Source organism: Gavia stellata, chromosome 6 (genome assembly GCF_030936135.1).
Source record: "Gavia stellata isolate bGavSte3 chromosome 6, bGavSte3.hap2, whole genome shotgun sequence".
Taxonomy (NCBI): domain Eukaryota; kingdom Metazoa; phylum Chordata; class Aves; order Gaviiformes; family Gaviidae; genus Gavia; species Gavia stellata.
Window position 1 is genome coordinate 9,050,515 of NC_082599.1, and position 16,690 is coordinate 9,067,204.

General features: G+C 40.9%; 1 protein-coding gene across 2 annotated transcripts in view; it reads left to right on the forward strand.

Annotated features, from left to right (window-relative positions):
* Nucleotides 1-16,690, forward strand: part of DPP6 (dipeptidyl peptidase like 6) — a 422,729-nt gene that overhangs the window by 297,697 nt on the left and 108,342 nt on the right. For both annotated transcript variants that reach the window (XM_059819117.1, XM_059819118.1), the window contains exon 7: nucleotides 14,754-14,835. In XM_059819117.1, the coding sequence (XP_059675100.1) occupies nucleotides 14,754-14,835 (82 nt within the window). The remainder of the gene's footprint in view (nucleotides 1-14,753; nucleotides 14,836-16,690) is intronic.

A 16,690-nucleotide genomic window follows, 5' to 3' on the forward strand; every position in this document is an offset into this window, starting at 1 on the left:
ATATAAACACATCTCTCAGCATTTTTTCCCCATAAAAATACTACTTACGTTCAGGTGTTCCTCAAGGATTTGTCTCAGCACATTTGTCCACACACAAAAAAAAAACCAGAAAAAAAAAAAAAAAGGAACAAAAAAACCCCCTGAAAACAACAACAACAAAAAGCTGAAATAACTTTCTTTGGCTTCTACCTAGCAACAGGGAAACAATACTTTGTACAAAAAAACCTGTACTAGAGACATACATGTTTTAAAATCCATGAGCCCTGGAGCTTGTGAAGCCTGCTTCCCCACCACTTGTGTCTTGTGGTTGACTCACCACAAAAAATCATGAGCTCGAGGTTAAGTTGTTTCCATGTACAGCTGGAACGTAGGAATTAGGAGATTTCTCACCATCATCCATGTCAAAGCTCTGGTGTCCCAGTGTGATGGCTCCAGACTTCTTCATTCTCTTTCCTTTCCTGCCTCAATCTGGTCTTTGGTTTTGCTTTCCTTTTTTTTTTTCAGGAACTTACTGGATTTATTTAATTTTTGAAAATTCCATCTTTCTGGCAATATATCTGAAATTAGCTTGTGGGCTGAAAGGGTGTTGAGCAACAGGATGAACACACAGTATGAGCACACAAGCTTTGTATCTGCAGTAAACCTGGCTTAGAGCAAAAGCATTTGACTGACAGCACAGTTCTATTCCAGACAAAACAAAGGTGGAAAAAATAGAAGTATCATGCATAGTATGTGTTAGAAATGCTAAAATTTAAGAATACAGTGGTCCAGGCAGTTTGCTACTACTGCACGATCTTTCTTCGTTCTTCTGCTGACAGCCAGCTTCGTGTTCCCCCCAGCTTCAACTATATTGCACACTCAGCTGTGTTTCACCTTACTCCCTGTGTTTGATTGAGCAGCGGTGCAGGCAGTTGGAGGGTTGGATGTGTCAGAGGAGAAGTATCCAGTATAAGGGGAAGATTTGGAAAGCGAGATGGTGCCAGAAGGCACGCAGGTGTGTCAGGCATTGGTGTCCCCACAGCATGATATAGTGATGGATCAGGCGACTACTGGCAGGAGGAGGGTTTCATGTTGGTACAGGTATGGTATACAAAGTGGTTTAGGCTGTAGGTGCATATACAGGCATTGCAAACCATATTGTACAGTAACGATTGCATTGAACCTTCGGGTGATCATAGCGCATGTGAGTGGTGGAAAGGGTGGCACATTATCATTTCCCTGGAACATAGGCATTTATCGTTCCTTTGGAGTTCTGCGTGTATTTTAGGGTGGTGCATGAAGAGAGAGGTGCATGTAGCAGGTGAACATGATGTAACAGGTGATGAAATACATCAACTGAAAGTAGAGCCTCTGTTGGGTGAAGGGGCAAAAATCTCTTCACCACAGGAATATTGCTCTGATGGATGTGCGTGGATGAAGATTGTTGAGGGCAGGACCAAGTTCACTGACACAACACAAGGTTCAGTTCAGTTTGATGTTCCAGGTCCTTTGGTGACAACAAAATTTGCAACCCACAGGCAGCAGCCTTCCCCTCCACCTGACAATAACACAAGCGACAAAAGCCTTTGGCACTGAGCAACAACCCTATTGCCATTTCTACAAACCGTTTTCATGCATTAGTCCTCTTCTGCAAGTAGGCACCAGCCCTACATCCCGTCGGTGTGTGCCCGCGGCGCCTTGGCATACCTCCAAATCAGCAGCCGAGGCAGTGACTGCTGGTGAAGAAACTCACTCCCCTCCACAGTATCCCTCCTGCTCATTAGTCACTCACTCACTCCCAGGAACAGGCTGTGACAGTGTGACTTTCCCTGTGCTCTGTCTACCCTGTTCCTCATCCCCAGCTATGATCTGCCTCATTAGGAAGGGCAGACAGTTTAGGCTTTGTACCCACTCATGCCCTTGCTACACCCCTGCTGAGGCTAACTAATAAGGAAGCCAATTAATCTAATCTGTGGCATCACTTTTTAAATCTGCCAGCATAAATTGCTTTTTAAAGGGAGATTTCTAATTATTTTTGCCATATTCTGCAGACTCTCCAGATTCAGGCTGTGTCTGAAGTCAAAAGGGGCTCGTACCAGCATTTTCCAGATTTCGTTCTGAGCTCTCCATAAGTTGATAAGCCAATTTGGGCACGTCCTTAGCACATTTGTTCACAAATGGTATTTTATACAGGGTGCAGGACTGCAACATTTTTCCATGAGAGCTGTTGTGGAAGTAAACACCCCACGTAAGGAGCAGCAGCACAATTTGGTTCTCTATAGGACAACTAACATATGCCAATGACATAGACACAAAGGATCTTATTTAAAAATGAAAATAAGCCCGAGGTAGAAGAAAGAGATTTCTTTTCTCCTTTTTTGTTATTTCAGCCTTCTCACAGCCTCTTGGTAAACTCGGGGTACAAACCCCTACCGTTTTTGCCACATTTGCCTTCTGTTTTCAATGGCCCGTGGTTTTCAGTTTTCACAAGGGGAGCCGGCTAAGATCCGCAGTTCTCATTTTCCTGGGCTGAGGTGCGTAGGGAGGTTATGTCCAGTTCAGCTTTCCTGCACGTCACCCATTTTTCTCCTGCTGTTCACCCAAAAACGAGCTGCTGGCGCCGGGTGCCATCTAGTGGAACAAGCCTCTGCACTTGCTGCTCAGGGTCCCTGGTACAAACACCTCCGTACTGTCCCATCTGCTTTCCTCTGAACACTGCTGCTTTTCAGAGATATCTGCTGATAACTGCTTACAGCTGCCTGCATTATAAATGTTTTTGCAAAGCTCCTCTCATAACCCCACAGTTGCGTTTGCCGCATTGTAATTGCCAGCTAGTTGTAATTTATAGGTACTGCGATAGCATCTGCAGGTCTAGATGTGGAACAGGGAGCTCTCGTGCAAGGTGCTAGGAAAAAGTGGAACGCAAATACCATATACAGTTATTTCCTAATATTATTTTTCCTAACTTTGGAAAATAAAAATTTAGCAATACAATGTAGGCAACGACCTGCTTATGAAATCCAGCCACAGAAAATTGTTTTATTCTTTTGTGGGTTTTAATAATGTTGCTCCTACTGAGTCCCATATGGATGATCTTAGTCATTCACATCCTTCACTGAAGTAAGGGAAAAGGCTCAGTTTGTTCAGGGTTTTCATGGTCAGGCCGTGACTGACCAGAGTGTTCCCCTAACCTCGTTGCAGGATTTCCCTCATCAGCACTAAGGTCATTTCACACCAGTGCGTGCTGCTGGACCGCTGGTTTGATCTGGCACTGCAGGTCCTAAGCAAGAGCTAATTTTGGAATGATATCCAAGGGAGTACCTCTATCTTTAACTTTTTGCTGTGGCCAGCAGAAATGTTACAATTTTTACAGTTCTGTGTTGTGTTTGCATTCCCCAAAATAAAGCCCAGCATAAAACATACATTTCCTCAGATCTCCTAGTGCTCATCCAGTTCTGCATGAACTGTTTCCCTCTGAGCACAGCTAAGTGGCAGGGATTAGTGCTGACCCCCTCGTATGAGCTCTCAGCACGGTGTTAGCACATCCAGCTGGGGCATGTCAATGGGAGCTTCCAAATATGCTTTCAGGGATCATTGAGAAAATCAGCAGTTATTCCCACTCCTCATTGATTTTGTGTATGGAAAGGAGGGAATTGTACACAGTTGCTCCTAAGCAGAATCCATATTTCTTCCCAAATTTATATGGTGTAGTCAGAGGAACATGGTAAGTAGATCACAGGAGCAATCGCGGAGCTGAGTTCAGCTCTTCCTGCCTACACTGCCGAGGGTCTGTAAAATACTGCACGCACCCCCCACACTGAACTCCCAGGAACTTCAGGAGAAGTCCCATGAGTGGAGCGAGTGCAAAATATGCATTGGAGATCCACAGAAGCGATAACAGGAGGTGGAACTGAGCCCGTGTTTCACTGTGAGTAAATTTTCAAAGTGATGCCTGTAGATCTCTCTGCAGAGCTCTGACTAATGTTCCTGTCTCCTTCTTTTATACAAGCTACTGGCAGGAAAGAGGTTAAAGTTAATTAAAGAAAACTGAATCAGATTTGTACGTACCCTATTGTATAATATTTTGAAAGACAACAAGGTTTTCCTTGCACATGATTCCATTTCCGTCTTCACAGTAAAAGGAATATGTATTTCATTATTCAAAATCATGGTTAAAAAAACTTCAGGGAACTGGTTCTGCTGCAGACATCTGTCTGTTTGACCAAGACTGTTCTGTTTTATTTTGTTCTGGCCTGTTATGCCCCTCCTCTGTAGCATTAAAGAAACTTCCCGTGCCTCAGTGTCCCCATCTGCAAAACAAGGAGAGAAATATTGCTTACCTGACAGAGGCAATATGTGATAATTACCGTAGAGAGCGCTGCACAATTTCACTCATTAACATTTATAAACTTGTACTAGAGCCCACATTTTATTTTAACAGGAAAAAGTACTGTAATTAATAGAGCCTGTTTTCAGCTAATTAAATTTTACTTAGAGGAGCTGAATATTTTCCCCCAACAATGATATATAGAGGTTGAAATAAACTCTTATAAAAACGTATGTAAAACCAAATAACAATGTGAAATTTGTTAAATAAGTAGAAAAATGTATTCTGCAGTTCGTGAAGAACCTGCTATCGCTACCTCTTCTCTGTCCTCCCTCTTTATCAATTATCATTCCATAGTTTTTATCATCTTTTTGATATAGTTTCTATAGTTAATTAAGGCACCTCTGCTGCATAGTGTGGTGGCTTTTATGCCAGACTATAAATAACAACATCCTCATGATGTGATATGATTTTTCAGTTGTATTTTGGCAACAGAAAACTGGACCTTGGAATAGTTAAACTTCATAGCTTGATTGTGGAGCCTGACCTTAAATCCTCTGAAGTGGATAAGAACCTTTCAGTTGAGTTTACTGGCATTTAGCTCAAGCTCTGATGGAGCTGTTGGACTTCTTGCTTGTTATAATCATCTGAATTAAACAGTCTTTAAATCATTGGAACAGTGGTTAAATCACATACCAGCTTATTGCTTGTGAATACATTTTGTACCTTTTTCAAAAGAAGGAGCCAGCATTTTATTAAGCAAAGCCATTATTTGAGCATCACTCACTTCCAAGCAGTGGCAGGTTGAAAGCAGCTCAGCCTCAGCAGGCAGTTCAGGCAGGACTCTTGGCTGTGCCGGTGGGAGGAAATCCACTTCAGCAGCTCAACACCATATCATTTCCCAGGGGGATATGCCATTTGCTCGCCCATGTTGGTCACTGCATAGCATTTTTTTATGTGAAATGTTCCTTTCCTGTGTAGGCAAAGCAATTCTTACCACATGCTTCTCTCTTCCAGAATCAGTTGTGATGTGGGTGGACACCTTAGAAACCATGTATAGCGATAATAATAATGAATAGTCCCCTGATGGGAGGATTTGATATTAAGAATTAGAGTAATGACTGCTGAAACTAAAAAAAAAAAAAAGATCTTGGGTAATTAATAGTTAGATGCAGATGTTAGCAGTTTAGCAGAGAAAAGCCCAGCAACCAGCCTCCTTATGTTACAGAAAAGGTCAATAGCTTGTGGGTCATCAGGAAAAAAAACAGGAAAGAAAAAAGGTTTGAAGCAAACTCTCCCATAGTGTTTGTCGGAGGCAGCATCCCCTGAAATGGAGGCAGGGCTCCTATTAAATTCTACTCTTGAATAAAATGTGCTTTACTGGTGAGAAACTTAGCTGGATTTGGAAATGTTTGCGTGTTTCATTGCGAAGGAACCTCCTCCCGTCCCCAGGCTGTGGTCAGCCTCCAAACCATAGACACTGCCACAGGGTACACGCACCTCCCAACGCTGACCACCACCAAAACTTGGTACGTTGGCATGGGTTTTCCTCCTTGTTCGTACTCAACAAGGTTGAGTTAGCACATAGAGTTTTGACAGAAAAGGGAAATAAAGGTGGATGAAAGAATGTATAAAATGACAGCGCATAGCACTGAATAGGCAACTAACCACAGTCCGTACAATTGCTGTTTCCACGCATCACCTTCCCAGACACAAAATTGTTCTGTAGGTGGGTTTTCATAGTGGGGACTGGGATTTTTTTGTTTGTATTTTTGTCCTAATGTTCAAGCTCTGGGCGGTTTCCCACTAAAATGGGAACAAGGTACATGCATTTCCCCAGGGGCTGTTTTTGCTCTGCTGCTATCAGGCTGTGGAGACACCCTGCAGCCTGGGCCTTGATTATTTGTTGCTGTGGTTGGGTGATAAACTCTTTCAGCCTACTTAAAATCTCAGTGTGTTGTTTGATTACATAGCACAAAGAATGTGCACTGCATGTTACAAAACACAGACTCTTTTTTTTTTGCAGGCACCTGAAAAAAAGCCAATTTTGAGGACCTAAACCTGCAAGATCATGAGCATTTCCTCGCTGTTGTGGGGTTTAATGGGGCCTGGGCTCAGGTTATGTAGTGAGGGCTACACAGGGACCTGTGCCGAGTCACTGAGGACTATATAGTGATCTGTGCCCCACCTCTGAGGAATATATAGTGGTCTGTGCCATAGCACTTGTGCACCTCAGCGGTGTCCTGGGGCTTCTTTTCGTCCACTACCTGGTTCTGTGACCACGGGTAGGCACTAACCAAATTTAATAGGCTGAAAATCTCTTGTTATCCCAAAATAGGCATCCTGCCCCCTTGGGAAGTTCAGAACATATGAGGAAGAAGGGAATGGGAAGATTTAGGAAATACAAGAAAGGACCTTTGGGTGGAGAAAGGATGCTACAGCCAGGGCTTTCCTTGATACAGTAACCACTGAGAAAGTCTCTTTATGGCAAAGGTGGTATAATCTCAGGCTGATAGCCCAGACTGTGTCACACCAGCCCTGATGTCTTTTCATCCCTTACCCTAACCCTCCATTTATTGAATGCTCCACTACAAATTTGAGGAGATAAGACAGGACGAGAAAAGGTTGCTTTCCCATGTCACACATGAGAAGGAGATAGAGGAATGAAAGGACCTTCCATATGCAGAGTTGTGAAGGCAAAAGGTACATCCCATTTCAAACACGAGTGTTTCCTTTTGCACGTGTACTTGAGGTTTATACAACTCTGTTATGGGGCAGAACTGTAGGACTAGAGTGGTATTTTAGTCCTTTAAATAAGGAGAGTGTTTTACAATCAACTTCTAAACTGTATCTGAAATCAGGCTAATCGTGGTGTTGCTTAAAAATGATCATATCACTGTTGATAAGAAATTGAAATAATGGCTCTACTAAGTGTATGCCTTGTTTATTTTAACAGATGAGGACATGGTCTATGTGGGGAGAGGCTGTTTAGAAGAGTACTGTGTTTCAGTATTCCTGAGAACCTACACACAAACTTCCAAGATCTCCTTATCCTGTTGACATGAGAAGAAATAAGATGTGCTCAAAGACTCTTAGTTTTCAAAAAGATACGGAGAAAACTGAGTCATTCTAGTTTTGTCTGAAACCCAGTAACACAAACTGTTAGGTTAGTTTAGAGCAGAAGTCCAAGAATCAATCTCTTGCCCCAATTAAAAGTGTGACCTAGTGTCTGGTGAAGTCATATTGTAACAAGGCACTTCTGCTGGCTCTGGTAGTAGGACATCACAGCTGTATCTCATTTTATGTACTAATAATCCCATATTGCTCTCTGCAGGCATCACATCATGGTGCTATATTTTTATTAGGGTTTGGAAGTCAGACAAGGTCAGCCGGATCGAAAAATGCTAAGGTTTCATCACAAACATCCTTTCCTGGAGACTGTCAGAGTCGCTTTGAAGAACCATGTACATTCATCCCGGGCTCATTATTGTTGAGATCTTCCCAGTTAATTCTTAAACATCTCAGTGCTTACTGGGTTGCTTCTCTTCAAGCTGTATTTTTTGCCCATATTTTGGATAGCTGATCTTCGGAAAGTTGTAATTCTGACTAGCCTTCTTGATAGCACTCAAATATTTAGATTTCGTTTTTCCATGCCTCTGTTGTAGATAAATAGACATGAAATCCTGATAAATCCAGTGCCTTACCTCATGCCTTGAGTAGCTCTGAGATCAGAGCTGGCTGAGAAACCTCTATAGAGTAAGAGAAAATTACATGAGTAAGAGAAAATTACTTTTAAGTGGTTGTGTTTATCACCTGAATGCTATCACCTCTCGTTGTCTCCTTACGGGACAAAATATGACTCCAGGAACAAAAGTTCTTTAAAAAAATGCAGTAAAAATTCACTCTGTCATCTATGATTTAGAGGGGTCACATGAGAAACATGATAATGTCATCATTTTAAAAGTAATGCTACCAGTATCTAAGGACCATTTCCACTGTTTGCTTACTCAGGGAAACGTAGAGATTTTGATCAACGGCTTGTAGTCCTTCAGCCTGCAGTACCATGACTCCTAGTCTTGTACCAGTCTCCGCTGCATTTTTAAATCAGTTTTTGCAGACCTTCACTAGGAAGCCAAGCCTGTGCCATCATTTTATGTAATTCCCGATGGAAGTCGGTGGCTCCTTTTCTGACAAGTGATCGATTTTAAAGCAGCAATAGTATTGTGCAAGATTTTGCAGGCCCAGTACCAAATATTACATTGGTGGATGCTTTACAGACACAGGCAGACTATAATCAAAAAATCCTCTGAGCTCATGTTGTTGGCTTGAAACTGACTGGATTGCCAAATTAGGGACAAATGTTTTAGATTCCCTTGCTTTTTGTCTTTTATGCTCTAATTCCATAGAATTCATTCATCTTGGACAAAAATGTTTGGTGAGCTCTGTTGTTTTTAAGAACAGCTGAATGATCTGATGTGTATCTGTAGTTGAAATTAATAAGTTCAAATTGCTTTCATTACCTCCTTCTACTTTTGTTCACTGAAAAGTGCTGTAAGGAAAATATGTGTATGTGTGCGTATGTGCATTAAATATTTAATAGCGGACGAGCCTAGATGAATGGAAGAGCTTTCCCCGTCTATTTAAGCACTTCTATTAGAATTCCAGGAGGATTCTCTTAGTTGCATCTTCTGACAGTCTGATTTCTTGATTATCTGTTCTGGCAAGTCTTTGATTCCCATTTGTATTATATTTTATTCTATCTCACTGTGAGTCTCTGCAGGGCTGTGTATCTCCTGGGAAGCAATTTTCTTAATGGCACCTGTCTCATTTTCTCCTTGGTGAATACTGAAGTAAACAATTTAATTGTTTAAGAATGTGTTTTTTCTTCTCAAGAAATGGCATTCCTGCTTCTTGGAAATCCTTCCCTCTTTCTCCAAGTCCTTATCTATGGTTCCTTGTACATGTATGAACACATATGTTTTACATGCTTTTATTTCTTTTTGCAAATTTTCTCCAGGTAAGTTTTTTCTCATCATGCATCAAAAACTCTTAAATATTATCAAGTTTCCAGTTCTTTATAACCCTTCCAGATTTATTCTCTACATGGTGGTTTATATCTCTTTTTTCTTTCCTTATTTCTAAGGAAGAAGAGATCTGTCTAAGCTGCTGTCTGATTTTATGCTATTAGAAGTAGACATGAAGACATGGAGTTCTGGTGCTGAGACAGATAGTTTAGATAGACAGATAGTTTTTTATAGTTAACCACAAAAAAGTCTTAAAGTACTGTGAGCTGATGTGCTTAGGGCTGTTGTCTTTCAAAATATTCAGTGCCAGCTTGATGCAAATAGCAGAAGGGGATATTTCTGCCTTCCCCACACTTTTTTTAACTATCCTTATTTCTTCAACTTCTTTGTGTATACTACTTCAATCTTAATATCCTTTTCAAAAATTATAAATTATTATAATTCATAATTTTCAAAAATTATGGCATGGATAAGCAAGGGGGTTCAAACTTTTTCTTAAGAACTCAATCTAGCTCATATACATAGTTTTAGTTATTTGTTTAGAGGATGAACATGTCAGAGCAGCTTTTGGTGCAAATTGTTGTATTTTTGCTCACATTGGCATCATGTGCAAAGAATTTCCATACAAATCCTATTGTTCTGTATTTAAAATTAAAATAAAAAGTTATTAAAACAGACACTGGAAGAACAGCCTATGCCATACCCCAGACTTTGAATGCTTTTTTCAGTTTCAGACTTTTTCAGTCTGGCATTTTAAAATATTTTTCTTGAAGTAAAAGGAGCCTCTCCCTCAATTACAGTGGAAAATTTTGATTGTTTTTTAAGTTGCTTTTGAAGAACTTAATATAGAACAGTTTGTCATGTTTGTGCTCAAGGGGAGACTCAGTGCCATGAAGTCTCTGAGGGAAATTGGTCGTCTTTAGAATAGGAGAAAATGTCAGAAGAGGGAACACATAGATGTAAAAATTTCAGGAAAAACAGTACAATCTCTTTAAAACTAGTTCCTCATAAATCATGGTATTTTTTAAGGTCAAAACCAGGCAACCTGATACAATTGGTTAGTTTGTTTTATTTTACATGGATGTTCTGATCTCAATTACAAGCAAAAATGATTGGACAGACAGCACGCTAATTGCACTCAGGAATTTTCCTTATTTGGAAATTTTGAGGGGAGACTTTGGCAGAAAATTTCATCTAAATGAGCAAATTTCATAATTTTCCATCTTAGTAATGTTTTTTTAACATTGTGCTGAAATCGTGCCTGTGTCTGGAGCAATTTAACAACCTTAGCTCCAGACAATGTCGCCTTAATGTGGAAGAGTTTATACAGCACCTGCTCCATCTTCTGTCTGGCCTAAAACAACATGATTATTCCCCTCTTTCCTGGGCTTTAAAATCAGTCATTTTAAGAGGTGAAAGAAATAACAGCAACCCTTTAATAAGGCCTTGCTATTTCTTTGGCTGGAAATGAAGATTAAGGTTCTTTTCCTTAAGTTAATAGTGAAAAAGGTGTGAGGATGCAGTGAACCTAGTTCTTCATGCAAACCAATAACAGGAGATATACAGACTGCCTTCAGAACAGCCCATTTCCAAGCCAGCATCCTGCACAAATGAGCTCACAAGGGGAAGGCTCAGATCCCAACAAGCCCTAATTATGAAGGTCTGTGAGAAGCACTGGCTCTTTGGAGAGGCTGAGGTGACCCATAGTATTGATTGATTCAAGAAAAAATACAGATAATTTTAAACAGGGTCTTTTGGAGGAGAAGCAAGGGTGTAGCTATGGGGTACTAGAGCTTATCAGCAATAACATACCTCCCAGAAGGAGCTGACCAACATAAGATCCCATTTATGCAGCACTTGGAAAACGGACGAGTGCTCCTGGGATATAGCTGTGCATTTGGTCTGACTCCCTTAAGGGATTTTTACCAAGGAAAGCTAAAGATCCAGAATAGTATGAGATAATCGGAAACGTGTTTGATAGCTGCTCTCCAAATGGGTTTTTCAGTTTGAGGATCACTAAGAGCTTTCCTGGGGAGAGCCGTAAAGGGTTGTGGCCATCCTGCCTGGAGCAGCTGTGTACACAACTCCTCCTCTCTCTATAGGTGATTTAATGGGTTTGTAAAAAGGTTGCTTGGGGCTGCCAGGGAGGGAGTGCATGTGTATTTCACCACAGACCATGCACCCAACGTAGCCCGAGTAAGCATGTGGGAATCTGGTCTTTCACAGTAGGATTCACAAGTTGCTGAACTCCATTTTCATGCCACCTTCAGGCTTGCTGACAGCCTGGTGTCCCCCGGCCGCTGCTAACACAGCCCATCTCCAGAACATTCATGCAGTTCCTCTGAAGCCTGCTAGATCAGGCTTGGCAAGGAAGGATGTCTTCTCAATCCCCTTGCACAATGATGCTGGTTTCCTGCAGGTGAGGGAGTGAATGTTACTACTCCAGGGAAGAGGATTCTCTTTAGAAGAGACGAGGAACAAGCCAAAACCTACCAAGAGGAAAATGTCCATCTCTCAGACTGTTTGTGGGCGAAACTAGGATCTTAGACTGCTTTCATAGCCTGTGGTAGAAAAGAATAACTCACAGCATGAGGATGGATGCCTGGCTACTGCCTTCCTTCAGTGGCCTACATCACAACCTGGATGTGCACGCTACATCACGCACCCTGGACGTTACGTGCTGAATATAGAGGCAGTTTATGGTAACCAGGTTTGTGAATCAGGCACCTCCAGACAATATGCAATTCCATCAGTCAGCCTTTCTGTCTGCATATTTATCAAAAGGGTTCAAGGCAAACAAACAAGATTTTGCTACAGAAGAACTTTCCCAGCCATTCTGAACAACTTAAGAAGGAACTCAGGAGATGCAATTCTATTTTTCCTCAGCCATACCAGAGAAAGGGAAGATGACTTTGCTTTTTTGTCTGCAGCAGAGCGCTTTGCTGGTAGATCGAATGGAGTGCTTTTCCTTCTGCCGTATCAGCTACCAAAGCTGGTTTATGCAGCATTTCTCATTGTGTTAGAGTTTTCCTCTTCTAAAAGATGATGCAGTGAGCAGAACTGACAGGACTTGTCTGGGCTCTGGTCTGAAATATTGGCTGTAAATGGTATGTCTGTCCCTTAGCTCCACCTGTGTTATCTGAAGCATTACAGGTCTGAATTCTTACAGTTTGTATAATCTGTTTATTTAGGGATGATATTTCCCCCTCTATTTGTACTATCTTGCTCCTTTTCTCACCATGGGTAAAAAAACCCAAGAACTAGATAGTTTGTTTGACAAATAGTGAAGTACTTTTTTCTCCCATAAGAGGTTTTTATTTGATTCACTGTTTTTCTCTCTTCCTCCTGCACTCAGAGGTTACTCTCTGTTAATATAATCAAGATAGCTAACCAAAGAGATTGAGTCTTAACAGGAATAGCTGACTTGAAACTTAAGTAGTTAATGCATACAAGCTTGAAAAGATCCAGAAGAAGTTGTACGGCTATTCTTCTTACTGGAATGGGAATTTTATGGCTGCTATTAGTAGGAATTCAGTATGAGAGTTATGTGTTCTCTTATCTGTACCTTACGAAAATTACTTTAGGCTACCCACAAAGACACCTTCTGGTTAAAAACCACAAGAAGATATCATGTTACTCCATCAGCAGCAGTTGTGGATGACACTTTGCCTATAGAGCCAAAAGCTATCTGGGCACCCTGCAGTATGCTCAGACTTGAAGGGTCAGTGCCTCAACAAACCACTCTTGCCCCTCCACGTTCCTAATGGATCCTGTCTGCATCAAACCTGTCATCTTGAGCACTTTGATTTTAATCAGTTCCACAGACCTCTTCCCAGGGGCCTTGCAGACATTATGGGTTATGGTTTATAACCACTCATATACACCTTCTAGCAGGAGAGAAGAAGTTGCTGTTCCAACTGCAGGAGCTATGGAAGGGGGAAACTGTAGGCATAGGTGTCCTCACCTAGGGTCTGCCCTGAGTCTAGCTGGCCTTTGAACAGCTGTTCACAGGAAAAGCTAGTTTTTACACATCTTCAAACTGATCACAAGCAGGTCCATTGGAGCCGCCTGAGGATCCTGATCAGCTGTGGCAACCTGGTGACCTTGCTGGAGACGAGAGTCTTCACCTTGAAAATCATCTTTGAAAGCTCACAAAGATCTCAGGAGGTTCCTGATGCTGGAAAATAGCAAACACCACGCAGGTCTTCATATTTAGAAATCAGTTTCTAAACATTCCTCTTGCTGCTCTTTGGACTTGCTACAACAGCCCCAGTGCAGCGGGAATGTGCAGCCAAGGGAGTTCTTGCCTGAAAGGGCAGAGCTGGAGTTTAACTGTGGTACAGCACCAGGGCACAAAACAGGCAATAAAGAGAATTCAGTTAGTGTCCAATTATTACATTCAGTTTTGTTCTGTTTTGAAAATATGGTCTGGAAAACATTGTCTTTGAAGAAGAAACAGACTCTACGAGTAGAGAAGACCTTTTGCTTAAAGGCTAGGCAGGCTCTTTTCTCTGTTTTTGGGTGGTGTTGGGCTCAAATTGCCTTGTTATGTCTATCTGTAGACCAGTGATGATAATACACTTACTTTTTAAAGCAGTTTCACATCTGCTAATGAGGCATACTGTATACAGGCTTTAGCAGTATTCTTCTTTGTAGAATACAGAGAGTTGTAGCAACGTGACTTCAGAATATGTAATGTAATTATTTGTGCTGAGTATAAATACGGTCAAGACAATGCTGTCTGTGCTGTGATAAAATGACATTATGCTGCTCTGACATTTACCAAAAAAAGCCTCCTTTTTCTATATTGCGTTTGTATGTCTTACTGATGTTCTGCTACAAAATGAAGGTAATGGATGAAAGAACAAGAAAAGCATTTTGATTTTATTTTCTAAAGAAATGAGATATTTGGTATTAATAGGAGCTTTTCCCTTCAAAGCCAGGCTGCATATCAGTTGTTATAGAGTTGCTAAACTTTTCTGCTGTCGTGTTCAAAGGGAATTATTAGGCAGAAAAGCCATGGGATGGAGAAGATGAAATTATAGTTTTCTTGTGGCAGTATGATTCAAAAATATAATTATTAGTTATCCTTTGTGGACATCATCAGTGTTCATAAATACAATTACTTTGCCATCCCTTGACTAATTCTTAAGGCTTAGGCAAGTCAGCAGTGGAACTAATGTGTTTAACTTCGTATTAAGAAGAAACAGAAATTGTCAGTTAAGTACTTGATCTTACCAACACTTGCTAGTGGTATAGTACTTACCTTATGGTAAAAAAATCTACTGAAATTTGGCACTAAATATTAGACAATTCCAGCTGAAAGACGCCTTAAGAGGTCATGATGGATTTCCAAAGCAGGTGTACACCAGCTTAAATAAGGACATGTCTGAAGCTGAAATCTTATTTTTCTCTTTTTGCAGGGATCCCCAGAATTTGTATCCCCCTGAGGTCAGCAATGCAAAGCTTCAGTATGCTGGTTGGGGTCCAAAAGGGCAACAGCTGGTAAGAGAAAGAACGAGTGTGCAAATGAATTTAGAGACCATGCTGCTATTGTTTGGAATTAAAGAAAGAGTAATTCTTTATTGACTAGTTTCTTGAAACCTGTGTGGTAGCTTCTGGCATCTTTATGGGGACTGTTTTATCATGTAATTGATTTATAAAATTCCCAAGTATATACATTTACTGCAAAGTAGTTGTGTCTAAAAATGCAGAGAAAGAACACTTCATGAAAGCTCTTTGAGAGGATGCACCTGCTTCTCCCAATATTGGACACAGGACAGATTACAGACGTAATACACACTATGATTTAGTTAGCATATCGTTGCTTTACAAGGGCGTCTTCAGACTTGCAAACTTGGCACTAGGGATATTTTAATCTTAGCAGCCTTATTCTGAAAATGCATCTCTCTGGAACAGAATCGCCCTGAATTTGCCTTGTAGTTGTTTGCAAAATGGACAAAAGTAGAAGTGTATTCTGGAAAGTTTTCAGAGCAGGCTTTAAAATAAAAACACTTGTCAGGGATTCATTGTGTTTCATGGAGCCTTTCATGCTGCAACAATCCTGAAATCTCCAGTGTTTTGTCCCTCAGCCACTGCCATCTTGGATTTGCCCATTTTTTACGGCACTTATTTCCTGGCCAGATCCCCTGGCTTCGTTTCCTGGTGCAAATCCAATATTAAGGGTTTGCATATTCCAAACGCTCTCTTTCTACTGTAACAAGAAAAGAAAAAGTGGCAACTTCTTTTCTGGTAGGGAATTTTTATACCAAAAAATGAGCTTTAAAAGCTCATTATCTGAGAAAATCTGGCATATGTCTCCTGTCCCCAGTGCTCTCTAGGGGATTTTTTGTCTGTGTCCTTAACTAGATTGTTTTCAAATTTTATGATTTAAAAAACAGCAGTAGAAGACATTATCATTGCCAGTCTGCAAATCAGGTTGGAGGAAACGTAACAGATACAGGAGCAGGAAAGTGTCTCCTCTGCTCCATCAGGAAAATTGTGTTTGAGAGAGTCATCAGCCTCAAACCTGACAGGAGTGGAGACGCAGTGGCCTTTACCCCTATGCAGAATGACTTCTGAGGAGCTCGTTTTTTCTCATTGCACACATGTACATGCCCCACTTTCATCCTTTAACATCTGCCATTTCACATTCCTTAGTCTGCTGCCCAACAGATCACTGCTGAGCAGTTTGTACCAATTCACCAGAGACTGGGGTCTGATGCTGACCAAACTCTTTCTTTTACATCCATTTGTGAAGACTGATGTGTTCTTGTCATTGGGCTTCTGGTCAACTGATAATGTACAATCAGTTGATAACACATTATGTTCAACAACTAGAGACTGCCTTTAGGGCATGGCAAAGAAAGCAACAATATACCAGCATTTCTTTTCTTCACTGTTCGCTGGCTTTTTCTATTTAAAGTCTAACAGACTGAGCTTCACAATGTATAGCGAAAGCTACATCTGCTAATTGAAAGCTAATATCAAGTTGTGTTAGTGATTTCCTCCATTTCACAAGTGAATCTTCCTTTCTTTAATACAGTTTTGCTGTGAACTTCCGTACCTTGAGTCACAGCATGTTACTGATTCACATTCATGTTAGTTTTACCAAGCTGAACGGGTGTACTTAAATTCTATCTTAGAAAGAAGACTTATCTTTTTTTCTTACCAAAGTCAAGACAAGCAATTTACTTCCTCCATTGCCTTCTCTACCAAAGTAACATAACTATACAGAAAGGAAAAGTATTCATATCAAAATGAACAAATTTTGTGTACAACAGGACGGTATATACAGTCCAGGAGAAGAAAAGTCTTCTTTACTCCCAGCTTTATCCTTTAATGCTGAAATAATTAATAC